This window comes from Myotis myotis, unplaced genomic scaffold, assembly GCF_014108235.1.
Source record: "Myotis myotis isolate mMyoMyo1 unplaced genomic scaffold, mMyoMyo1.p scaffold_m19_p_7, whole genome shotgun sequence".
Classification (NCBI taxonomy): Eukaryota; Metazoa; Chordata; class Mammalia; order Chiroptera; family Vespertilionidae; genus Myotis; species Myotis myotis.
Genome location: NW_023416379.1, coordinates 92,251,092 through 92,277,881, shown reverse-complemented (window position 1 = coordinate 92,277,881; position 26,790 = coordinate 92,251,092). Strand labels below are relative to the sequence as shown.

Below are 26,790 nucleotides of genomic sequence, written 5' to 3'. Positions count from 1 at the left end.
CGCCAAGGCACTGGTAAAGAACGTGTAGGTGGCTAGCGTGAGCGTGCAGCTTGAGATGAAGGCTCTATGGGACAAATTTAATCAGCTGGGCACCAAGATGATCATCACCAAGGCTGGCAGGTCAGGGTGTCCTTCTCCCTGCGGCGACCCTCCCCACATGGCACCAGTCTTGGGCAGCAGGCTTTGGCCCAATCCATGCGAGCGAGACTGAGAAGCGGGGGTGGGGGGACATGGCCTGGCCACCTGCGGGTCCCTCTCCGCATGGGCCAACTCCTTCACTCTCCGAGTCCCGGCTCTAGCGACAGCCGCCTGGCGTGCCAGGCTGGAGAGTACTGCTGGGGAGGCCAGGAAGGTGGCAGAGAGAAACCCTGTGGACTTGCCGCCCAACCAGCAGTCCAGGACCCGGCACCACCAGAAATGGACCAACTCAGGGCATACCAAAAGCTTGTGGGGAAGGCAGCTGCCTGTGAGGGGCCTTGCTACCAGCCAGCTCCCGGTGGATCCCACCTCAAAGGGAACTCAGTCTTTGGTTCCTTAGTTCAGTGTATCCTGGCTAAAGAGGAGCAGCTGGGCACATTTTAGGGGAGAATGAAGACTCTAAAGCAGTGTGTTCTGTTCCGTGGAGATTGCTACCCACTTGTCTTACGCCTAAATTCCGAGTGATTGTGGGGCCTAGCTCTGCCACTGGGGCCTGCGTCTTCCAATTGGCCTGTATTTGTTGTCAGGGCCCAGAGAGAAGAAGGGGAACACGTTTTTCCATGCAATGGGTTTGACCAACAGACAAAGGCGAGTGCCGAGCTGTGTCTAATGTACACACAGAGACACCAGCTCTGAGTCCGCCCGGCCAGAGGGAGCTCAGGGCCTGTTTGCAGAGCCTCCTGGTGGTTTCTGTTTCCTTGCTGAGGCCGTCCTCCCTGGGAAGCCTGGGGCCCATGCTCAGCTCCAACTCAATTGGTCTTCTCCAGGCCCCTCCCCTGGCCGGCCCTGCCCCTGAGTGCCCCCCCCCCCAATTAGGGGTGTGGCTGGCCTACCTCCCACATCCCCTCCCCCCCAGCGGCTTGACCCTGATTGGCCCCCTTTGGGGTGGGCTGGCTATACCTCACCCATGCACAAATTCATGCACTGGGCCTCTAAAATATATATATACTAGAGATTTGGTACATGAAAATTCATGCACTGGAGGAGGGTCCCTCAGCCCGGCCTGCCCCCTCTCACAGTCCGGGAGCCCTCAGGGACAGGAGGTGATCCAGCATTCAGGGGAACTACACCCCATCACACCTCTGCTGCTGCCACTGCTAGCAGCTCAAGCCTTGGCCGGCCCTGGTTACCTGAGCCTTGGACGGCTGTGGTGGCTGGGAAGCCACCATCCAAGGCTTGCCTGGGCCTTGGGCCAGCCCTGCGCGGCTAGGGGGCTGAGGGGACTGTGGGTCTCCGGAGGCAGGCATGTGGAGCAGCCTGCTGCCCTGGCGGGGCTGAGGGGATGGGGCACCGCCATCTTGTGGCTGTGGGTGCTGCCATCTTTGAGGGCAGAGCAGTCAATTGGCATATTCCCTTCTTATTGGCTGTGGGTGCTGCCATCTTTGAGGGTGGGGCAGTCAATTAGCATATTCCCTCTTTATTAGATAGGATATATATGAGGCCCGGTGCACAAAAATTTGTGCACTGGCGGGGGGGTCCCTCAGCCCGACCTGTGCCCTCTCACAGTCTGGGACCCCTCGGGAGATAACCACCTGCTGGCTTAGGCCCGCTCCCCGGGCTGCAGATGCAGGCCCAATCCCGCGGTGCCTGCCCCGCCTCCCGGGTCGCAGATGGCAGGCCCGGATGGTGGCGGGCTGGGCAGCGAACTGCGCTGCCCTGCCCCGCCACCCCAAGTCGCAGATGGCAGGCCTGGATGGCAGTGGGCCAGGCGGTGGCTCATGTTGCGCCGCCCTGCCTATAGTATGCAAATTTAACAGCCATCTTTGTTGGGTTAATTTGCACACTCTTCTGATTGGCTGATGGGAGTAGCGATTAGCATCTTTGTCTTTTATTAGTGTAGATATATATATATATATATATATATATATATATATATATATTAGAAGTCCAGCGCATGATTCAAAATCGTGTGGTGCTACCCACCCTCTGGTCCGGCCCTGCAGCAGCCACAGCCACTGCTGGTCCAGCCCTGCCTCCCTCTCCGGCCTTTGAAGCAGCTGCAGCCACAGGTGTACAGAGGCCCCTGCCACCCCACCCCCAATGCTGCACGCACAACCGCCTCCTGTCTGGTCGAACCATTACGGCATCCTAGTTAATTAGCATATTTCTCTATTATATATATCCACATATATATATATGATTGATACCTTGCATTTGCATAATACACTGCAGTTTTATAATAGCTATAAAATATATAGGTAAACACAAAGTATGTAGATTATATAAATAGTTCTTTTTTTTTTTAATCCTCACATGAGGGTATTTTTCCATTGATTTTTTTAGAGAGAGTGGAAGGGAGGGGGAGAGACAGACAGAGAAATACTGATGTGAAAGAGGCATATCGATTGGTTGCCTCCTGCAGGGTCTCTGATGGGGGCGGGGATCAAGCCTGCAACCAAGATATGTGCCTTTAACCAGAATCGAACCCATGACCCTTTGTTCCTCGTGCTGACGCTCTATTCACTGAGCCAAACCAGCTACGGCCAAATAATTCTTTAATAGTTGAGGCTGCAAACAAGTTTAATACATCATCAACTTTGCTTTCCTTCAGAATGATCGAGTATCATCATCATTATCATCGCCAACATTTATAGAGCACTCACTATATGACAAGCATTGCACTAAATTTTTTTCATGAGTTTTTTCATTTAATTCCCACAATAATCCAAGTATTACTGTTATCCCTATTTTATAGGTGATAAAACTGAGGTTTTAGAAAAATTAAATAATTGGGTTATAGTTACATATTGTATTTTTACCCTTAAAGGGCTGGGTATCACTGGTGTGCTATATAATACATATGAACTAAAAATCACAAATTCTATAAAGAAGTGAGAATGTTGTTGGGGAATATCAAAGATGGAAGAGGTATTTCACAATGTATCACTTAAGAGAATTAGGACTTCATGTCTTTTACAGAAAAACAAACAAACAAGTAGAACTGTACATTAATACATTTCCCCTCCCCCCCCTTATAGCAATATTGACCCAGTTTTGTTTCGTTTTACAATGTAACTTTACAGTAAAATTCCATTACTAGAATAAATCTCTTTCTGGCATCTAAAAAAGCCTAATTAACCTGCTAATAATATTGAGATTATAGTAACTGCCATCCTGGGTTGGATCCAGGGTCTAAAATCCAGCATTTTGTTTCCAAAAGTGGCACTAAGGCCAGGTTGGTGAAAAGCTGGCAATGTGTGAACATCAAGGACCGTGGGAACAGTGGGACTCAGGGGGCAGCGGCAGCCACTCAGCTCCAGCAATTGTTGTCATGGGTCATGTTGGGCCCAGCATGGCCAGATCTGACCTTTTCCAAGAGAAGCCATAATTCCAGAGTTTATGTGAAGTCTTCTGACTTTTAAATGCTGTCAATTACTTTACATATTTTTAAAACCATAGTACACATCTAATAAACACCTCTGCAGGCTGGATTTAGCCTGTGGACCTCCATGTGTGACTTCTGTATCGAGAGCCTTGTTACTGAAGACACACACACAAAAAAACCCTCATCTCCTCCCATCACAAATTAGTTTATCCTCCAAGAATTTCCCTCTCTTCCAAAGCTGAAGTATTTATATTTTCTGTTGTTGTACCCTTTGGAGGTATCATATCCCATGAGTTCATTTATGGAAAGTAGTATTTCATTACACTGTCCTCAATCTTCATCATTTCTATTCAAAAAATGGCTTTCAGACTAGACTAGACTAGGACTTAGTAAGTTTGCCTGCTTTTATTTTCACAATTTTATAAATTCCTCCCATATGTAATCTTGGTCTTCATTTGTTTCTGACTAAAGAATACTGTTTCACTTGTGGTCAATTAATTTAGTGTTCCACAAACACTTACTGAATGCTAGGTGCTCTGGGTATACAAAAACTCTACAGTTTACTAAAATAAAAATATGGTTCTCTGAGAGTTTAGAAGTAAGAAATACAGGAATTGCCCTAGCCGGTTTGGCTCAGTGGATAGAGCGTCGGCCTGCGGACTGAAGGGTCCCAGGTTCAATTCTGACGAAGGGCACATGCCTGAGTTGCGGGCTCAATCACAAGTAGGGGGTATGCAGGAGACAGATGATCAGTGATTCTATCCCATCATTGATGTTTCTATCTCTCTCTCCCTCTCCCTTCTTCTCTGAAATGAATAAAGAAATAAAAATAAATAAATAAATAAATAAATAAATAAATAAATAAATACGGAATTAACAGTTATTGCTGCCTGCCAGGTGCAAGGTTCTTCACACATCATCTCAAGAGATAGGTACTATTTTCCTGATAATGATTATATTCATTTTACTGATGAATTTAGTGATGTCCTCAGAGTCCTACAATTACTAGTAAATAGCAGAGCCAGGATCTGAACTTGTGGTCTTTCTGATTCCAAAATAGATACCACATCCTAATACCATTGTGATCTCCTACAGAGTGGAGTTAATAATCCCAACCCAGAGGGATGAGGAAGACCTCCTGGAAGAGATATGATTTGAGCTCTGCTCTGTCCAAACTGGGGGCAGGGATGAGAATAAGGTATTTTAGGAATAGGATAGGATAAATGTCAGAGATAATAAAATAATAAGGCAAAAAATTTTTTTAAAGATAATAAGGCAAGTAATTCAATAGATTTTAGTAAAGTCAATGATAAGCCCAAAAAAGTAGGTTGAGGCCTATTGTCAGAGGGTCTTGAATGCTTGGTTCAACCTGGACGTTTCAGCTGTTGAAAGTGTTTGAGCAGATGTAGTCATATGCACAGAGACATACTTTGGGAAAACAAGTATGTTAATGGTATGGTCTAGAGCAGCCGTGGGCAAACTACGGCCCGTGGGCCGGATCCTGCCCGTTTGAAATGAATAAAACTAAAAAAAAAAAAAAACCATACCCTTTTATGTAATGATGTTTACTTTGAATTTATATTAGTTCACACAAACACTCCATCCATGCTTTTGTTCCGGCCCTCCGGTCCAGTTTAAGAACCCATTGTGGCCCTCGAGTCAAAAAGTTTGCCCACCCCTGGTCTAGAGCTATGCTGTCTATGACAGTAGCCATTGGCTACTTGTGGCTATTTAAATTTAATTAAAATAAAAATTTCAATTCCTCGGCCACACTAGCTACATTTTCTTATTTTTAAAATATGTTTCTTATTGATTTTTTTTATTTTTTAGAATGAGAGGAAAGGAGAGGGATAGAGAAATAGAAACATTGATGAGAGAGAAACATCATTGATCAGCTGCCTCCTGCATGCCCCCTACTAAAGATTGAACCCGAAACCCGGGCATGTGCCCTGACCAGGAATCAAACCGGTGACCTCTTGGTTCCTGGGTCGATGCTCAACCACTTGGCCACACTGGCCAGGAACACTAACTACATTTCAAGTGCTCAACAGCCACACATGGCAAGGGTTACCATACTGGACATAAATCATTTTCATAATCACATTAAGTTCTACTGAACAGTACTTGGAGTTAGAAGAGACCAATCTAAAACGACCAGTTTGAGACCATTACTATTACCTCTAGGGGAGAGGTAACCAAACCATAACTCATGGGACCATAGTGAGGGTGTCTAGAAGGGGCAGATGGAAGGCCGTCTGTAAAGGGCTCATCCTATGACTAGCTAAAGGCAATAAAGAAAAACGCATGATTTCCTTATTGGGTTTCTTTTTTTTAGCAGTCTTCTCCGGACTTTCTCCAGTTCCATTAAGTCTTTCTTGATTGCATAGAAGCCCTCATGATTCATTTGCATGCACCAGCACGACCCTTTCCTTTCCCAACAAGGTACAATGACCAGAAGCTCCGCCTGACAAGTGACAGATGCACTTTGGTGTGGAGAAGGTGATGCATCACAGAAAAAGTCATCCAAACCACACTGATGGGAAAGAGACCTTTCAGCCAAGACACAGCACACGAGGGAGCAACACAACGACTCCCGAGCATTGTTAGTGCGATGGGCCTCTGCCCGCAGTGAGAGCGGCCACATGCTAAGCTCTGCCTGTAATCTTGAAGATCAATGTCTACTCAGAAAGCAATTCTCTGATGCTTCCTGCTGTCAGACAAAATATTTAAGTGGATGAACCGTGGGTCTGAACTACTTAAGGTTTCATTTTGTAATTTCATAAATGTGACATAATTTGGGGTACCTGGATTTACTACTAACGAATAGAAATTAGTTTGATCTCTGTCGTCCACACTCTGTCCCTACATAAACAGCATCACCGTCCCCTGGGAACTAGGTTAGAAATGTAGATTCCCAGGCCCTGATTAATCAGAAACTCTAAGGGTGGGCCAGCAATCTTGTTTAGGAAGGCCTCCGGGTGACTCTGCTACACAATAAAGTAAGCAAACCACTGCAAACATAGCCAATCACCTTTTTCAGTCTCTCCATGCTAAAATGGGGACACTGTTAAAATACAGGCACTTTTGACCTAGCTCCATTATCCTCTAAAGATGCCTACCTACCCAGCCACCCATTGATTCGTTTACAAAATGTGTTGACAATATTTTAAAAGCCAAGAATAACTATTTTAAATGCAACCCGATAAATGTGAAATCCTGAGCCTTAGTTTAGTTGCAAGAATCTTTCCCACAATATTGTCATCTTTCCTGTTCTCTTAATCATGGGAAGGTAAATTTCACTTCTAACATTTCAAAATAAGCACTTGGAATTTCATCAGAAACAGCCCCTCACCTATTTTTTTTTTTTTTTTTTTACCTTTTAAAATGGGGGATGTATGTGGAATATGGAAGAGGCACAAGCAAAGAGCTTTCAGTGTCCTTCAGTCACTGTCTGGTGGCTGGGGAAGAACAGTAAGACGACAGCCCCCATGGAGCTGACCAATGGGCACAGACACAATGATCTTGGGGGACAGGTAGGGTGTGCTGCAGAGAACTCATTATCGGGGTGGGGATGTTGGAGAAGGCTTCGGCGGGGAACACTGAAACATTGATTAGAAGAGAAAGGGGTTCAGGGGGTGGGGGTGGAAGTGGGGGCTCAGTTGGGGGAACAGAATGAACAACAGCAGTGACCTGTGAAAGCAGGAGGCACGCCGGCCGTGGGGTCTCAGGAGGAGATGGACGGGTGTGGGGTGAGGCCCGGGCAGCGGACTGGTCCTGGGGCTTTGACCAATCAGACCCACGAGTTTGAAAGGATGCAGCTTGCAAAACGCACGCATCTGCCACGGCCATCCCCCGCGGCCTTTCAGCAGCGGAGACAATGCCTCTGAGAGAAGCTGCCAGGAACCATCGTCATTCATTCCACACATTTGGACTGAGCGCCCGCGACGCGCCGGCCCTGCGGCCGACGGCGCCCCCGCCCGGGACGTGGACCTGCCACCGGGACGCGGGCGCCCCGGACCCGCTCCAACCCGCAGCCCCGGCGCCCGGCTCTCCCGCAGCGGCTCACCGGCTCCTCGGCGGGGGGCGCAGTGGGCGCCGGGTCCCAGCAGCTCCGGCCCGGCTGGCGGCGCTGCCCACGGTCGCCGGCGGTTCCCGAGCCGTTGCGGCCGAGCCCGCGGGCGTTCCGGCGGGCGGGCGACAGGCGTGGGGCGAGGTGGGGGAGCATGGGCAGCGGGGGTGGGGTCCTGGGCCGCCCTCCCTATACCTGGGCCGTGGAAGCCCCTCACCTTGCCACCCAGGTTTGACCACTGGTTTGACTACTCTTTTTTTTCAGAGAGGAAAGAAGAGGGAGAGAGATAGAAACATCCATGATGAGAGGGAACCATTGACCGGCTGCCTCCTGCACGCCCCACCCTGGGGATGGAGCCTGCAACCCCGGCGTGTGCCCTGACCGGGAATGGAACCGTGACCTCCTGGTCCATAGATGGACACTCAGCCACTGGGCCACGCCCCGGGGCTGACTACTGCTCTTGATGGAGGGCCCGCCTGATGCCAAGCCTCGCCCCGCCCCTCACAGACAGTAACTCACTTGTCTCCCCACAACCACATCAGGTCAGAAGAGGCCGAGGGAACGGGAGGCTAGAGGGCCCCACAAGCTGACTCCCCCCACTGGGGGACACTGCTGCCCAGGCCTCCCGCTCTGCTCTCTCCCTTGACCTGCCTTAACCTCCTCCTTCGAAGCTGTGGGCGCAAGGGGCCACATGCTAGCCTGACAAGCTCAGGGAAGGCCTGCTTGGCTGCCTTGCAAACTCAGAGACCTAAATTAGCCACAAAAGATGGTCTGAAATAAAAAGTTTTTAACGAAAAGCAATTTATGGTGAGCAGTCATGTTCTTCGGTCGCTATCTTCCCTGACAATCTTCACCTTAACTAAGCCTGTCTACTGTCTTCTGGCATCTATGATAACATATTAAAATGTCAAAGTAGCCTAGCTGGTTTGGCTCAGAAGATAGAGCCGTGAGTCTGCAGCCTGAAGGGGCCTGGGTTTGGTCAAGGGCGTATGCCTGGGTTGGGCGCATGCCCACTCCCCAGTAGGAGGTGTGCAGGAGGCAGCCAATCAATTACTATCTCTCATTGATGTTTCAATCTCTCCCTCTCCCTTCCTCTCTGAAATCAATAAAAAAAATATATGTTTTTAAATGTCAAAGTAATTTTCCTTTTTCTGGACCCCTCAAAGCACAGGCACTGCTCCGCAGAGACCACAGACCTCATTGCCACTGAGTTAATTGTTGACGGTTAACTGTCTTATCCTCACCCATGTAAAAGAAGTATGTGTCTATCATTTTACTTTTTATCCAGTCCCAGAGGTTTCCCTGCTTTGCCTTCTCCAGCCTCCCTAATCTATCACCAGTGGATTTCATGCAATCCACTTATGTCACCTCTTTTGATTGCAATGTATAAAATACTGTAAGACGCAAAGCTGCCATTCTCCAGAGCATTATCTCAATCCACTGAGATTCTGCTTCCCCGCATTGGTTGGCAGTTTGGCTCACATAAACTCACAAAAATTCTTCACAGGTTTGAATGTTTATTAGGTTAACAAAGCTCAGTCCCAGCCCCTGTTTCTCACTGCAGCCTTATATCTCTGATCAGCCATTGCAGTTTTACAATTGCTGGATTGCTGTATTCATGTCTAACATAGTATTCACTTTTCCCATTCCTTTTTGTAACTGTCTCTCCCCTATAAAGACAGGGATTTTTATCTTTCATTAACTACTGAATCATCAATGCCTAAAACAGTGTGGTAGATATAGTAAGTGCCCAAGAAATTTGTGTTGAATGATTGAATGACTGCCCTCAAGTTAATTGTAAGCTCCATGTTGGCACAACCAAATTTGCTTTTAGATCACCCTTTCATCAGAAATGCCTGGCACCTAGTAGGCATTTAATATATATTTGCTGAATGAGTGAGTGAATGTAACGCTCACTCTATCTTTACCCTTTTGGTCACTCTCACCTCATTATCCCAATTTGTTGGATAAATTTATGATTTTCTTAGGATTCCTACTTCCAAGTTTCCTCCCTCATCTCCTTGATTCTCCACTCCAAGCCCTCATTTTTTTTCACAGTCATATTTTTGCTCTCACTTCTTCCTTCAACCTTCATTACTTCTTTGAAAGCTCCCTAAACCTGCAGGTAGGTTGGCTTGGAACATTTTCAAGCACCATGTCTTTGTAGGCAAGAGAATCCAGGCTAAGCCACATTGAATAAAAAAAATAAAAAATAAAAATAAATTTTAAAAAAAGCTTTGCATGAATCAGGTTTTAGGTTTTCTAATTTTTTTCCTAGAGGAGAACTGAGGATCCTGTACTACCTGTAGTGCAGGTGCTCTGCTGCTGGTAGTGACTAACTGCAGTTCAATGGTCATAATTTGTTCAACAAGTATTTATGAAATATCTTTTATGTTCTAGGCACTGTGTTAGATGCAGGGACAAGATAGGCAAAATTTAAGCATTCCAAGGGATGCATAACACAAAAGAGAATAATCATGGGAAGTGATGAGAATTGGCTTGTACCTTGTTATTTCTTTTAGGGTCCAATTCTTTTGCTTATTTTAACAAGCTTGAGCATAGGAGTAGGTTGGTAACAGTGGGGGTAGGCATGGGATTATAATACCTTGCCCATTCATATTTAATATCTTGTTCAGCTTTACAAATGACCCTATTAGGTGGGGATGTAAGAAAGGAGTTCTCTTTTTGCATTAACTGGAATTAAGGTCTAAGAAAGATCAATTGACTTGCCTAATAAGACCACTCTCTGCCCTGGTCTTCTAACCCTGAGAGGCATGAATTAAATGCTTAACATCCTCTTCAGTGGAAGTTCTTCAGGGCAGGAGTCCATTTCAAACCCTCAGGGAAGTGTTTTTTGTTTTATTTTGTTTTGTTAAATATATTTTTATTGATTTCAGAGAGGAAAGAAGGAGAGACAGAAGCAAGAATGATGAGAGAGAATCAGGGATCAGCTGCCTCCTGCACGCCCCCTGCTGAGGATCGAGCCCACAACCCAGGCATGTGCCCCAACCAGAAAATGAACCGTGACCTTCCGGTTCATAGGTCCATGCTCAACCACTGAGCCACACCAGCCAGGTCCTCAGGGTAGTGGTTTAAAAAATACATCTCAAAGGGAGGTACCAGAGACTTTCCTTAATCAGAAGTGGCTGGGCGGTATTGTAAAAATGCACATTCTTGGTGCCCATCACGGACCTATCCAATCAGACTCCCTGTCTGGGGATCTGCATTTTTAAACTCCCAAGGTGATTCTTATGCACATAAAAGTGTGAAAACTGCCCTAACCGGTTTGGCTCAGTAGATAGAGCGTCCTCGGCCTGCAGACTGAAGGGTCCCAGGTTCGATTCTAGTCAAGGGCATGTACCTTTGTTGTGGGCACATCCCCAGGAGGGAGTGTGCAGGACGCAACTGATCGATGTTTTTAACTCTCTATCTCTCTCCCCTCCTCTCTGTAAAAATCAATAATATATATATATATATATATATATATATATATATATATATATATATTTTTTTTTTAAAGTTTGAAAACTCCTAGGAGAGTTAGGTTGCAAAGCGTCAGTCTATTAGGCAGGGCTGATAATTACTTTTGGGATAGATTTAATCAGAATTCCTAAGAGTAAGCCGTATGTCCTTGAGTAGATGGGAATGCAACAGCTTTCTGGACTGAACCTTTATCTCTCTTTTTTGAATGCAGTGATTTCTTGGCAACTGGGTGTTCCGCTGCGCAGGTGCTCTGCTGCTGGTGGTGACTAACCGCGGTTCAAAGATCTTTTGGCTCTTTTCCCGACACTCACTGTCAATTTCCACCAGGCATTTGCCCCGCCGGCCACGGTGGGGCGCACGCGGCATGTGTGGCCTGCTTACCTTCTCCTTCCCGGGTCGCCTTCCCGCCCGTAACCGACGCCAAGCTCCTGCCACTGGTGTCCAGCTGTTGCTCTCTTCTCGCGAGAACTGCTCCTCCCGTCCCGCCCCTTTCTCTCCCCCCTCCCTTGGGCAGGTTCCATATTGGGTAAAATCTCGGTTCGCGGAGCGTCTCGGGAGCTCATCTCGCGAGAGTACGGCGGGAGACTCCTGTTCTCTGGCTCGCGAACAGCGACCACTGGAAGCCCAGGCGGCGCAGCAGCTGGAGCCGTGGTCCCGTGGCGCAGCCGGAGGCGGCCTGACAGGGAAGAGGGTGCAGGGAGAGCTCGGCGGGCGCAGCCTTGAGCCCCGAAGTGCGTCCTGCCCGTCGCGGGGCTTGCTCCCACCGCTGAGGCGCGCCCAGCCTGCGGCTGACAGGGGCCGCGCGCGGGAGTCAGCGGGGTCGCGGCCACCGCACCTGCGCGGGCGACCAGTGCGGGTTCCCGCCCTACCGCGTGGGCAACGAGGGCCAGGGAGCGGGTGCGGGTGCAGGCGGGGCCCCGGAGGGCCACCTCCTCCCCCCGCGGCCGCCGCTGGAAGATGTCTCAGGAAAGGCCCAAGTTCTACCGGCAGGAGCTGAACAAGACCATCTGGGAGGTGCCCGAGCGCTACCAGAACCTGTCCCCGGTGGGCTCCGGCGCCTATGGCTCCGTGTGGTGAGTGTCACTGGGCCTGGGGCCGTGGCGGCTAGCTGGCCCCGCATGCCCCAGAGCCAGGCCTGCCCCCGCGGCTCGGCGATGCACCAAGTGGCAGGAATTTTCCTTGGGGGAGGGCATCGCCGCCCTTTCGACCCCTGTCCAGCGCTCCCTGTGCGCCTTGCACCCTCACCCTGCACACCTAGGTGGGGGTGGTCGGCTGTGTGCAGGATGCAGGTCCATGGGGGGCGGGCGGTGGTGGTGCTGGAGCTCGGCCCTGGCTGCACCCTGCGCATTCCCTCCTTGGGGGTTGCTGCTCTGGGGCCAGGCACGGGGTCGGGGGGTGGGGGGGAGCGGCACTTTCCGGGGGGTCTCCTGCCGGCGTCCAGCAGAAGGACCCTCCCCGAGGTGCGCCCACCCCGGCGCCTGCCCTCTGAGCACAGCAGCCCGGGGAGCTGCGGGGAGAAGCAGGAGGGCAAAGACCGACTCGGAGACTGCGGTCGCCTGAGCAAAACTGACGGCGGAGGGCGTCAGTCCGGACTTGGTTGCAAGCCTCTGTGTCCAAATCCCATTTTGAGAAGCGTTCTTTTTGAGTTGGCAGTTGAATTAGCAGCGGCCCATAGAGCTTAAAATACCGACTTTATCTCGGAGAGCCCTATGCCAGCTTGAGTGGTGCGTTTCCGATTCGGTTGAAAGCGCATTTCCTTTGGCAGCTGGGGGGTGGGTGAGATGCCGGCGAGAACCCTGCAGCCGGAGAAGCTGGCGGCCTCGCCGATTACTCACATTCCGCTGCTCATTTAAGTATTGTTTGACGAAACAGTGTTCTCACTTGGAGCAAATGAGATTCCGATCCGTTGGGCGCCCTCGAGATCAAACAGTTCTTCACAATGCTGGGAGATGTTGTAAATATTTTCCAGTGGCGGTCATTCTTGTGCACAGGACCGTGTTTTTAAAGTCCTCGAGAGTTTGCAGGGGGCTTATCTACATTTATCGCCTGAGGATCACGATGGTTTTGTGGGGTAGATAGCTTCAATTTACACTGTATGTTTTATTTATTTTTTATTTTTTTTCACACTGTATGTTTTAAATGAAATTAAATTAATACCATGAAATTTCCAGATCTGAAACATTCCACTTACCTTCGCTAACTTCCAAGGTTTTAGACACTACAGTTTAGATTTACTGTAATTCAAGAGCTCCTGATCCGAAGCTTATTCGTGTAATTCGTGCCCGTTGAACATTTGAAAAGGGGTCTATAAAATTATTTCTTGTTTTGGAACAAATTCCAGGCTTTTGAAGTGTATTCATCTTTAAATGTAATTCCTGTGTTTCTTAAAGTCACATCATGAATTTCCTGTTTGGTAGAATCTTCTGGGTAATTGAGATTGTGCAATTGTGTCCGGCAACAGATCATATTGCAATATCTAGTTCAGGCTGCTTTAATTATGTTGCTGATGGCACCATACTTGACATCTTTTCCACGTTTTCGTAGTACGATGGACTGCATTTTAAGGGAATTTGCAGCATTTTACTGTATGTACAGTTTACGTGTTATTGACTTGCTACTTTTCAAAGATGTATTTGGATCATTGCTCCTTTTATAGCTCATTAATCTGCTTTGTTTTTTATTCTTGAATTGACACATTAATTTTTGTAGTACCAAGTTTTTGTTACCAGTGATGTTTACTTTAATGCAAGGATACAGTAGAATGGTCCAGCTATGATGAGTTTAGTGAACTTGAACTGCTTGCAAGGTTTCCCTGCTGTTGGTGTGAATAGCTCTGCACTGGAACTGGAGGTTCAGATTCACAGCGAAGTGACGTTAAAATGAACTCCACAATTCTTTAGTGCTAGTATTCTTTTCTGGCTTGGGAGCCAGAAATATCCGACACTTGGAAGTAATTTTGTTAAGCAGGTTTTAAAAAATATGTAATGCATTCACATTGTACAACACTCAAAAGGTATACAAAGATGTCCAGTGAAAAGTCTTTTCTTTCTGTTCTCCAGCCATGCTGTTCCTTTCCTCAGAGATAGCCCCTGTTAAGTTTCTTCAGTGTCCTTCCAGGAAGGCAGAGTTTGTTTGTTTTGTTTTTTAAGTGGTATTTCTGGGAAGGCGATTTAAGGTGTAACCTTTAGCACATTAAGGGAGGAAAGTACAGCTGATATATGTAATAATTGACAAATATAACTGATTTTGGATTAAAATCTCAGAATTTAGATCTACAAGTAAGTGTGTATATCATTCAGAGTAGTTATTTGGAGCTCTTTCCATTAGCAACTTTTCAGGTATGGCAGAAAATACTCCATGAACTTCTCTTAGAATTCATTTTGAGCCTGTGTTATTTTTCACCATCTTCATCCTTTGAGCGTAGATTTTGGGAAATAACAAAATCAGATTGAATCCGAACAATTTAGAGAATTTGTACTAAAGTCTGGTGAAAAAGATTAAGCAGTCAGGTTAGTGATACTGTCTTATGTCTAATAGGAGTCTCAACTAAAAAGTAATGACACAGAGTTTCTTGTGTGACTTGTAGAACTGGATCTGAAGTCTGTTCCCAAAAAGAATTTCTGAAAGTATTTTAAGGAATGCAACATCAGTGGAATATGTGTCAGCTTCCTAATTTGATTGTTCTGAACTGTGATATGCTTTGATGTGTAACTTACATTTTTTTTTATGTCAAGGCTATTTTTCATTATTTTAATTTGTGCAAAGTATATAATAAAAATGCAAATAGAGCTGGTGTGATGACCAACCACAAATCAAAGAGCAAGGAATCAGACTAGAAATTTGAGAATTGATAAAGTTTTACAAATATGCCTTTCCTTTTTAAGGGATAAAGGGAACTAAACTAAACCTTGCAGTTTGAGGAACTTTGTACTTTGTCTGTGAGGGGAAATGAAGCAAAATTGTTTAAGAACAGTTGTTGCAAAGCATTGATTTTGTGGGTTTGGGACAGAAAGGGGGGAGGGAATCTTTGTGGTTAGTTTAAGGAAACATAAACAGGAACTTAAATGCCTTTTTCTGGGGTATGGTAACCATAAAATAGGTGAGAGTTGAGTATTACTCTTAAAACATATTCAATTACTTATTCAACGTATTTATTAAATACAAACTATGGACCTGATAGTGGACTGGGTTTCTTGGGATAGAGTGCTGAATGAGAGCAAGATAATACAGTCCCTCATAGAGCTTATAACCAAATGTGATTAGAAACCACATTTTATACATTGCTTACTATGTTCCCAGGCATTGTGCCGTGAGATTTATATTTATCATCAGTATATAGAGTATATAACAAAACTTTTAGTAAGAGTTTGGCAAAATTTCTTAAATCCAGTTCCCTGAATGCTTTGTGGAACAATTGTATATTAATAAATATAATAAATAAATTAAACTAATTTTTTTCAATATTAATGCCCATTCATCATTTAAAATCTCTCATTTTTATTTATTTACTTTGGATGAACCAGGACACAAATAAAAATATGCCATTGTTGAGTATATGAAGATGACTTTCTTGCCCTGACCAGTTTGGCTCAGTGGATAGAGCATTGGCCTGCGGACTGAAGGGTCCCGGGCTCAATTCCAGTCAAGGGCATGTACCTTGGTTGCGGGCATGTCCCCAGTAAGGAGTGTGCGGGAGGCAGCTGATCGATGTTTCTCTCTCATTGACGTTTCTAACTCTCTATCCCTCTCCCTTCCTCTCTGTAAAAAAATCAATAAAATATATTTTTTTAAAAAGATGACTTTCTTGATATACTCAATGAGACAGACTTGCCCTTTACTTTACTAGTGGTGACAATAAGCCCATGCTGACCTTTTTTCCCATTGTTTTTCTTGGTAACCAAAAGTAATGTGATTGGCTGCATATAATTAGTGCTAAACAATAAATATTTAAACACAATGGAAAATATTCGTACTGATATATACTTTTATTTTTTAATGTCTTTATTGATTTTATAGAGAGAGGAAGGAAGAGGGAGAGAGAGATAGAATCATTAATGTGAGGGAATCATCGATTGGCTGCCTCTTGCATGATGGAGCCCGCAACCCTGGCATGTGCCCAGGAATCGAACCGTTGACGTCTTGGTGCAAGGGACGACGCTCAACCCACTGAGCCACACTGGCCTGGCTATATATAAAGACTTTTAAGAAGTTCAGTCAAGTTGGCTATGAAGCCATTTTACTTGTCAAATCCCACTTTTCCACTGATAGTTTTCCATTGGTTCCCATTTTAAAATAAGGGTATTCTGGACCTCTAGCTTTTCAATTCTGCCAGTTTAATTTTCTGACACTGAGGAGTACTCTGCTTTTGATTTCACGCGGTGTTGTTTGCCTCCCCCTGCCCCTTCTTTTTGAAGAAAGGGGTTGCTGGGTCACTTGTCATAGAGCTGTGATTATATAAAGACAATCCCACCAATGCCATTGCCCATAATCTGAGGGATAATGACTTAACTTATTAAAGTCGCATCTCTTACTCAGAATTGATAAAACAAAAATGAACTTACTGTCCAGATTAAATTTTCTCCTCAAAGAATTATTAGGCAGTGCATGTAGTTAATTCCTGAATTTATGACTCTTGTTGATTTGAAATTCCTCAATGTGCATTTTGTAAAGTTGAGTCTTCTGTGTATGTTTGTGTTATGTAAGTATAGGACATAAATAGAAATAATTGTCTCTCTAGACCTTTGAAAATACATTGGATTTTTGCTCTTTACTGTGAAATTTGGTATTGATTTGTTCCTGTCCAAGAGGTATAATTACTGTAGTGCTTTAAAAAAAAATCCTCATTATAAAGTGGGTTCCCTAGATCAACTGAAGGACTTGTATGCATGCATATAAGCATAACCAATGGGCATAAGACACTGGGGGGTAGGGGAGGCCAGGGGATTGTCAAGGGCGGGGGAAAAAAAGGACACATATGTAATACCCTTTGTAATACTTTAAGCAATAAAACAATAAAAATAAAAATTAAAAAAAAATAAAGTGGGTTCCCTGACTTGGAATCTAGGGATTCCAAGATATCTTTAAACTTGAAATGTGTGTGTGTGTGTTTTTAAATAAAGCTTTCAGTATTAGAAGTAGTTTGTCTTTGCATAGTGCTTCCATAAATTAAGTATATATGTGTTAAGGATTTATAAAATTAACTGGCTTTTCAGCATTTCATTTTTTTACAGTTTTAGGGAAGAAGGAGATGGTGGTCTGTGAGTTCTGCATTTGAGAAATAGGTCCTGGCTTCAGACATGCTTGGTTCCCAGGCTGAATGTGGGGAGAAAGAGGCAGAGAAGAGAGGGGACTCTAGGGTGACCCCTGAGTTTTGGCTTAGGACAAATGGATAGATCTTAGTGCCATTATCTGAACTTTGGAGTATTACAGGGCATAGGATTTGGAGGCAAAGAGAGAGGAAGATGGGTTCGTGCTAATCTCTTTGAGGATAGGACTCTGAATATTATACTGATATTTTGAGCAACTACTATGTCTTTCTTCAGGTGCTGGAAATGGGATATGAGCAAAACAGGCAAGAATTTCTGCCCACAAGAAACTATATTCTAAGGGGGTGGAAGTAGAAGATAGTAAGTAAAAATTATAGTATGCCAGGTTATAAGTACTATGAGGAAAATGAAGCATGGAAAGGAGAGGGAATACTGGGATGGCGCTTTGAAGCAGAGTAGACAAAATGATATAGAACACCTGTTGGACATGAGTGGGGAGAGAACATTTCAGGCTGAAGGATCAGCAGGTGGGAAGGCCCTGAGGCAAAGGCCCCTTGCTCTCTAGGAATAGCTAGACCAGTATGGCTAGAGCTGAATGAACCAGGCCAAACAGTAGTAGGAGAAGGAAGTAGAGAGGCTGCAGATGGGCAGGGATCATGAAGGGTCTTTTTTAAAGCCTTTATAAGAACTGTGCCTTTCACTCTGAGAGTGGAGGCCATGGAGGGTTGTGATCAGAGAAGAGACAAGATTTTACTTCTGTTTTAAAACATCACTCTATGTGACAGCCCCGGTGAGGTTGCAACGGCCCTGGTGAGGTTGAGACAGCCCCTGTGAGGTTGAGACAGCCCCGGTGAGGCTGAGACGGCCCCTGTGAGACTGAGATGGCCCCTGTGAGACTGAGACGGCCCCTGGGAAGGCGAGAAAAATACCACATGAACTCACTCATTTATGGATAATAAGGACCATTATAGACTGATGAACAAAAATGGATACAGAGGCAGAGCAGCATTGAGCAGACTGTCAAACTATAGTGGGAAGCCTGGGGAGGGTTGGGGGGGTAGGAGATCAACTGAAGGACTTGTATGCATGCACATGAGAATAACCAATGGACACAAGACACTGGGGGGTGGGGGAGGCTGGGGGAATGTCAAGGGGGGGAAAAAGGAGACATGTGTAATACTCTTTGTAATACTCTAAGAAATAAAAAAATTAAAATAAAATAAAATAAAACATCACTCTACTCTGCATCCCTACTTTTTTCATTTCTGTTTTTTATCCATTTAGAGGTATTCATTGTAGATTAGGGTTGATTGGGAGAGTCAGATGAATTGGTGCACAGCCTGGACTAATGCTCACAGCTGTCATTCCAAAAGACTCAGTACCAGAGCCAGTACTTTTGGTGGGCCCTAGAAATTTGGGGTACTCAAGCTCTTTAAATAACATGGGCTTCCTTCACCTTTTCAGGTTTCTGAAACCAAAAAGAAGGGAGCAAAGAGATTATCGTTAGGCTTCTGTGACACAGGAAGATTAGCCTGCTGGCAGGTTTTCCAGCTTTCTTTGGGTTTCTAGGTGTGTGTGTTTTGTTTTGTTTTTATTGTCAGGTCATATTTTAAAAGTAATTTTTGCCTTCCTTCCACATTTAAGATTTCATTTAATTTCTGTTTTATTTGGTCCTGTATCAACTTTACATTCATCCGCCTTTTCCTCATTACAATAATTGTAGTCAAGATGGGATTGTTGTTACCAGTTACTGATGTTTTGGCTACGAGGTCCCCAGAACCTCTCTCTTAACTTGAATACATTTTATGGATTAAAAGATTCTACACATACATGACCCTCTAAAAGCTCATAAGAATGATTGTCTTCCCCACCTTTACCGATACAAATTTCTCTCCTCTTACAGGAAAGCTATGCCCCCTTTCGCTGCTCTGACATATAGTTGCAGAAAATGTGTTCCTAAACACTGATTCCCATGGCAACATAACAAAAGGTTATAGAAGAAATGTTTATTCTGTTTAGATCTGCTGTCAGAGTAACTTTAGACCCTGAACATGTCAGCTCCTGTTACTTGGAATGATGTTGTTAACAGATTTCCTTGTTTTCCTCAAAACCTTCACCCTTAGGCTGCGGTGGTATTGTCACTGCGCCTGTGATGTGAGGAAGGTATGTGAGTATGTGTGCCTTACTGTCATTCTACTCACATGTGTGCTTGGGTTGCTTTTCCAAGCCTATCATCCAGAGTGTAGGCATCACGTAACACATGACCATGCAAAACAAAAACAAAAACCCCACAAGCATACCAGGTGTCCCTTTTGTTTTCTTAAATCCGTTAATTCAGTATTGCCAGTGCTTATAAGGATTGAAAAACAGCAACAACAATGCAGGAAGGATCTCTGCTTTTGAAAGTATCATTCCACAAGGGGCATATTTATGTTGTTTCCTCACATTGCTTTGGAAATCCTCTTTTTTTCTCCATTTTTTAAAACTCAAATTGCCATCTCAAATCTACCTTTATATTTCTAATTGCTTCCTTGAAATCTTTTAGATTTTTCTGTGTCTCTTGAATCTGGTGACATCCTGGTCACTTTTTACATCTAGGGCAACTTCATGCAAGGCTATGGGTTGAAGTTCTGTGTCAGAGAAGCCTTTCCATCTGATGACTCACATCTAGAAAGTGGTGACATCAGCATGTGCCCACAAGAGGTCAGAACTTCTCCTTTTGATCTGCCAAGGGCTCAGGGAGGCTATGATTTAGGGGGAGGAAGGAACTGTGAGGGTAAAGGTCCTCTAAATCCTTAACCCAGCCCTATACCTGCACTTGAGCAGTGTCTCTGTGTGACAGTTTCTCACCTACAAATTAATCTGCCCCTAGTCATGCCCTTAGTCTGTCCTGTGACTCTAGCCTGAGGTGTCTGGTTTATGCAAATGTATATTTAACTTGTATATTTCCTCAGCCCTGTAGTAGATATAACTTTATTCCCAGAAATAGTTGCCTTATTCTGACTATCCCTAATAGCTATTTCTTTATATCCCCTTTGTCAAGTCCTTCATCGAAGGCTTTAGCTAACTTGAACCTTCTTGTACCCAGTCTTTTGAGTAATAGTTTCTATTTATGTTTTCTTCTCCAGGCTGCCAAATGCTGGTGAAAATCTTAGTTATCTTCCTATTTGGTATAATAAAAGATGACTCCCTAACACTCTCTTAGTATTAAATTTAAGTGAAATATTGATGTTGGTTTCTTTTTTTTTTTTTTCCCCAATATATTTTATTGATTTTTTACAGAGAGGAAGGGATAGAGATAGAGAGTTAGAAACATCGATGAGAGAGAAACATCGATCAGCTGCCTCCTGCACATCTCCTACTGGGGATGTGCCCGCAACCCAGGTACATGCCCTTGACCGGAATCGAACCTGAGACCTTTCAGTCTGCAGGCCGACACTCTATCCACTGAGCCAAACCGGTTTCGGCGGTTTCTTAAATTGATATATTTCTAATAATTTCCTCATCTGATATTATAAGTTTAGCTTGCTTCATTTTTCGATTCCTAGTTTGGTGTCCTAAGTGCCTTTATGCTTTGAATGATATGCTTTGAAATGAACAATCTCAATAAATTAAATGATAGAGATACTAAAAGGAGCTAAAGGGGAAAAATAGCAAATGAAGAGAGCAGTAAGTATTATGAGTATCTATCAAGCTGTGTTTCCATTTTCTAATATACAGTACATAGTATTACCTAAGATTATACAATCTATTGACATTTTGAGTGGGATAAATTTTTTTGTTGTGGGGGCTGTCTTGTGCATTATAGGATGTTTAGCAGCGTCCTTCTACCCTACCCACTAGATGCCAGTAGTAACCCTCAGTTGGTACAACCCAAAATATATCTAGACATTGACCCATGTCCCTAGGGGCAAAATTATCCTTGGTTGAGGACTACTTATATAACCTTGTATATTTAGATCGATTGGCCGTGAATAAAAATGAGATTGGATAACTTGAATCTTCCCCCTGCAACAAGGATAGAAGCTATATACTTTCTGTGCATATTTCTTTTGAACCCATTACTTGATACAGTCTCCATAGTGGCCTTGTTCATATACTGTGTGTCCAAGCTTGTACTTAACAAACTTAATCTTAAGAATTTCTCCCCCTTTGGATTTCAAGTCTATTGAACTGTAGTGTTTCTTGCTTTCCCTGATTACTTTCCTACACATTATCAAGGACAGAGCTCTCAGAGACATAGTACTAACCACCCCAGGAATAGATTCATGTTGTAAAATTGTATGGGTCAGCTTTAGATATGTGGAGCTGATATTTGAAGGAAGCTTATCATTAGATGAATGACAGTTGTCATGAAAATTACAACCAGGGAGTGAGCTAATTACCTGAAGATTTCTATTACTCTAGGTATTTAAAGCAACATAATTTTGAAAGTTTGAAATATGTGTGTATATATGTGTTTTTATGTTTGTGTTTTATACTTATGGTAAGAAAGGAAATCTGCTGGTCATCCATCATACAGTATTAAGGGCTCACTAGTGTATAAAAGAAATAGATATAAAATGTTAATGAACTGTATATAGGTATTGATGTGTATAGAGATATGGGGACATTCTGGGCTATAGTAGTTAGAATGGTTCCATGGAAGGAGAAGGATTTGAAGGCTGTTTCGAAAGATGGGCAGTATTTGGAAAGGAAACATTTTTAGATTAACAGGAGAAACCATAACTAAAAGAATTAGATATGAGATGGACTGGCCTGATGGAGGAATATCTCAGTAGGGTGAACCCAATTGTTTCTATGCTGGTTTGTGCTTCAGAATCACTTGTGGAACTTTTTAACATGCAGGTGCTTGGGTTCTACCCTCAGAAATTAAGAATTAGGTCTGGAATAGGGCTAAGGCAACTGCATTTTTCTAGGCAATAGAGAGCTGTTAGAGTTGAGTTGTAAAGTAACAAGGAAAAGTGTTATTAAATTGGAGGTACAGAATGGATTAGAGAAAGCAAATGTGTTGCTTTGTAAAACTCTTGAGTAATTTGTTTGTGTGTGTCTGTTCATTCTGACTCCGCAGCTAGATTTCTCAGTTCCTTGAGGTCAGGAACTGTCTGCTTAGATATGTATTAATCTTGCAGTAGTTTCAGGCACTGGGCTAGGTTCTGAGGATAAACTGTAGCTTCTGCTCTCCCTCACAGTCTAAGTTGGGAAACAAATATATAAAGGAATAGTTTTTTGCAATTTAATGTCATTAAGTATTAGTTACATTATATTGCTGTTTTTAGTAGTTCTTAGATCTTATCTGGTAGTCACTGAATAAGTATGCATATTAACTTGTAGAAACAATATTTTAGTTATCTGTAGGGTGAACAAATGATCGAGGATTTGGGCCCTCAATTACATTTAATAATCTGCCTTATTTTACTGTCATTTCAGAGATATGCTCAACCTCAAATTTGAGAATAAGAGATCTAAAAATAGATATTGAAAATTGATTATGTAATAAGCCCCATACTACTTCATTTCAACTTGGAACATTTAAAATTACCTGCCTTACCTAAAGGTTAATATGCAAAGTGTCCCCTTGGGTGTTCGACCGAGAGACCGGGAGTTCGATCGCTTACTATGATGTGTGCTGGCCACCAGGGGTTGGTGTGGAATGAAGGAAAGCCCCGGCCAGCAGCCAGCGAAGGAAGGCCCCGGCCAGCAGCCGGAAGGCCCCGATCAGCCCTGATCATCGGCCAGGCATGAATTTCATGCACTGGGCCTCTAGTATAATTTATAAAGTACTTTCACATAATTATCTTGAACCTCAAAACAGCATTTCAAGATAAGCAGAGCTGGTGATACTACCATTTTATTTTATTTATTTTATATTTATTTTATTTTTATGCATGGGTAGGGTCCCTAGGCCTGGCTGGCAATCAGGGACCATCAGGTTTCCCGCCTCCCTGCCTCCCCACCACCTCCTTCCCTCACCACCTGCGCACCACCACCACATGGTTCCCCGCCTCCTCCTTCCCTCGCTCCCTCAGCGCCCCACCGCTGGTCATCGACATGTTCTGTGCCGCCCCAAATTGGTTGCATTGCATGTGTGATCAGCACATGTCATAGCAAGCGATCAAACTCACAGTCGAACTCCTGAGGGGAAATTTTGCATATTAGCCTTTTGTATATATAATTAGAGGCCCGGTGCACGAAATTCGTTCACGGGTAGGGTTCCTAGACCTGGCCGGCTATCTATGGGGCGACTGGCAGGATGATGGCTGGGGGGCCCACTGGCACCCACCTTGGCCAGCCTGGCGACGCCTGTCCACTCGCCAGCCCTTCCCCCTACCCACCTTGGCCAGCCTGAGGCCGGCGGGCTGGGAGCAGCTCCTGCATGGAGCGTCTTCCCCCTGGTGATCAGTGCGCGTCATAGCAACTGGTCATTCCGCTGTTCGGTTGATTTGCATATTAGGCTTTTATTATATAGGCTATCGATTTTACTTTATTTTATTATTCTATTTTTGGTTAATCGTCACTTGAGGATATTCATCCATTGATCTTTAGTGAGAGCGGGAGGGAGATGGAGAGAGAAAGAGAAACATTGATGTGAAGAGAGACACATCAATCTATTGCCTCCCGCAGGTGCTTTGACCAGGGCCAGAGATCAGTCCTGCAACCCAGGTATGTGCCCTTGACCAGGAATTGAACCCGAGGCCCTTTGATCCGAGGCTAATGCTCTGACCACTGAATGACTTTGGTCAAGGCAACACCACCATTTTATTGATTTGGAAACAGGTTCATAGAAACTTTGGCCAAGATCACTTGCTGGGAAGCGCCAGAACTGAAACCAGAACACAAATCTTTTCACTCCTAGTTTACTTTTCTCTGTATCAGACTGCATGTGTTTGTGCTTAATAGAATTTTTTTAGGTCAGGTCCTCAAAATACTGCAAACAGAGACCTTTCTCTAGGGTGCAAAAGTAGCTTTGTTAAATGGAATATCAGTGATTTTTCTAGAGCACTAAAAAGATTTTATCTAGCATTCCCAAACGTAAATGAGCTATCTTGAAAATTCCAGTATTTTGATTTTAAAAAATCAAGTTGCTTTGGGGAGGTGAACACACAATACAATATACAGATGATGTATTATAGAATTGTACACCCGAAATATAATTTTATTAACCAATGTCACTCCAATATATTTAATTTAAAAAAGAAAAAAATCAAGTTGCTAAGTGTTATGATTTAAAAATATGGCCATAAATTACTTGATACTCCTCCCTTCAAGAAGTGGAGCTTAATTCTCCTCCCTTGAGTACTGACTGTACGTAGGAATCCACTTCTCTAATGTATAGAATGTGGCAGAAATGATGGGATGTGACTTCTGAGGGTAAGTTATAAAAGACATGTGGCCCCTACCTTGCGCTTTCTCTGAGATCAGTTGCTCTAAGGCAGTTTCTCAACCGCAGTACTATTGACATTTAGGCCAGGTAATTCTTTGTTGTGAAGGATGTTTAGTGATATCCCTGGCCTCTACCCACTAGTTGTCAGTAGCAGCCCCCCCCCACACACACCAGTTATGACAACTAAAAATGTCTGACATTGTTAGATGTCCCCTGGGTGCGGGGTACAGTTGGTCTCTGTTGAGAACCACTACTTGAGGGGAAGTTTTAGAAACTGAAAAGCTGGAAATTGGTTGCATTGCACATACTTGTATTAATACCGTTTTAAGTTCTTCCCATCGATAAGAAAGTGATACTGTAAGAGGCTAAATTCCATTTTAAAATACCACGTATAGTGCAAATAGTAAATAATTTTTTGATTTTTGAAAAATCTCAATGTAGACATTAAAACAAGATATTTGAAAACTAGTGGTGGTGATATTAAAAGAAAGCTCACAATGTTTTACATGTTATGAGTTTATAAAGTCAATTTTAAATCCCTTTCTACTCTGAAGAATATATGTTTTTCAAAATATGTTTTTATTGATTTCAGAGAGGAAGGGAGAGAGAGATAGAAACATCAATGATGACAGAGAATCATTGATTCGCTGCTTCCTTCACACCCCCAATGGGGGGTTGAGCCTGCAACCTGGACATGTGTCCTGACCAGGAATCAAACCGTGACTTCCTGGTTCATAGGTCAATGCCCAATCATAGAGCCACGCTGGCTGGGCTGAAAAATATTTTTTGAGGTTCCTAAATCAAAACTTGAGCTCTAGTTTTTGCATAAAGTTGCCTTTATTTTCATGTTATTTCTAGGAAGGGGCAGAGCATAAGCATCAAAACTACATGATACTTGCATCTCTGTCTGAATTTAGAAGAGAGAAAGTGGGTTTGTGTAGGGATATATGTACCGAAATGTATTTCCAGTATGGTATTTATTATAATTTATATCAAGTATTACTAGGTAAAGGGAAGGTATCAAGTCTGAATTACTTAGTTATTTAGGAGGCACATTTTGAAGGCAATTAGTAACTGGAATTCAGTTGGGAAAAAAGCCTCAAATTGTATAATCTGTGGAAGAGTAAATCTTTCCATTGATTTCCAAAAATAAAATTGTGTTTATCTTGTTAACCATTATTGAGGGCTCATTTTTCCTTATTAACACCACATGGGGATTAGAAAAGTCACCTATGACCATTGAAAGAAATTGTAAAATTACTTATGAACAAATTCTTCAGAGACTTGCCAGGTGATTGATTATTTTTCATTCTGTTGGGGAAAATCCAGATTGTTTTCTGAGGACAATCCTGGTGCACTCTTGGTCCTCTCATGCTTTGTGGACGTGGCATTTGTCCGGGTTAGGCAGCACATCACCTTTTTAAGAGGTTGTTTCCCTTCCTCTACCTACCAGCTCAGCTGACAAAGCATATTGCTCTGCCTTTATCCTGCAACACATCTGCAAGCCAGGTGCCGGTCATGGAACAAACACAAAGTCTCTATACCTATCAAAAGCTCAGTTGATGGGGATCATCATCTTTGGAAGATTGTCTAAGGAATATGGAGTTTATTAATCTCTTTTTCTAAACATACTGAAGATTTCCTCTCGGATTAAGTCTGTCGGAGCAGCATACCATACTATTTTATACTCTCCTTCCTCCTTTGCTAACAATGAGCTGCATTTTGGCTTTGTGAAGATGCTCTGAGGAAAGAACCACCTGAAACACACTATTAATTTGTGTAAAGCTGTTGATAGGACATCTTTGCCACATTATAAACATACACAGGAGTAGGAACTTCTCTAGTTTTATTACAGGAATAATTATGCCTCTCTTCAGTTCTCCTGAGTACCTGGTTTGTTTTTATTATATGGTTCTTGTGACACATGTCTTAACTGGTTGTTTTTTGTGTCATGGCTTTCGTGGACTCCGAGCCAAATTTGAGGCCTATCTCTAACCATATTTAGAAAGGTCCTCCTGAGAAACATTTATGCTAACCTCACCCATATTGAATTTCTTATTTGTCT

General features: G+C 43.8%; 1 protein-coding gene across 2 annotated transcripts in view; it reads left to right on the top strand.

Moving 5' to 3' along the window:
* The first annotated feature begins 11,625 nt into the window (after positions 1–11,625).
* Positions 11,626–26,790, top strand: part of MAPK14 (mitogen-activated protein kinase 14) — a 70,265-nt gene continuing 55,100 nt past the window's right edge. Inside the window, exon 1 of one of the 2 annotated variants that reach the window (XM_036317450.1) lies at positions 11,626–12,148. In XM_036317450.1, coding sequence (XP_036173343.1) covers positions 12,033–12,148 — 116 coding nt within the window. In that variant the 5' untranslated portion in view covers positions 11,626–12,032. The remainder of the gene's footprint in view (positions 12,149–26,790) is intronic. The other variant, XM_036317449.1, reaches the window with a different exon arrangement.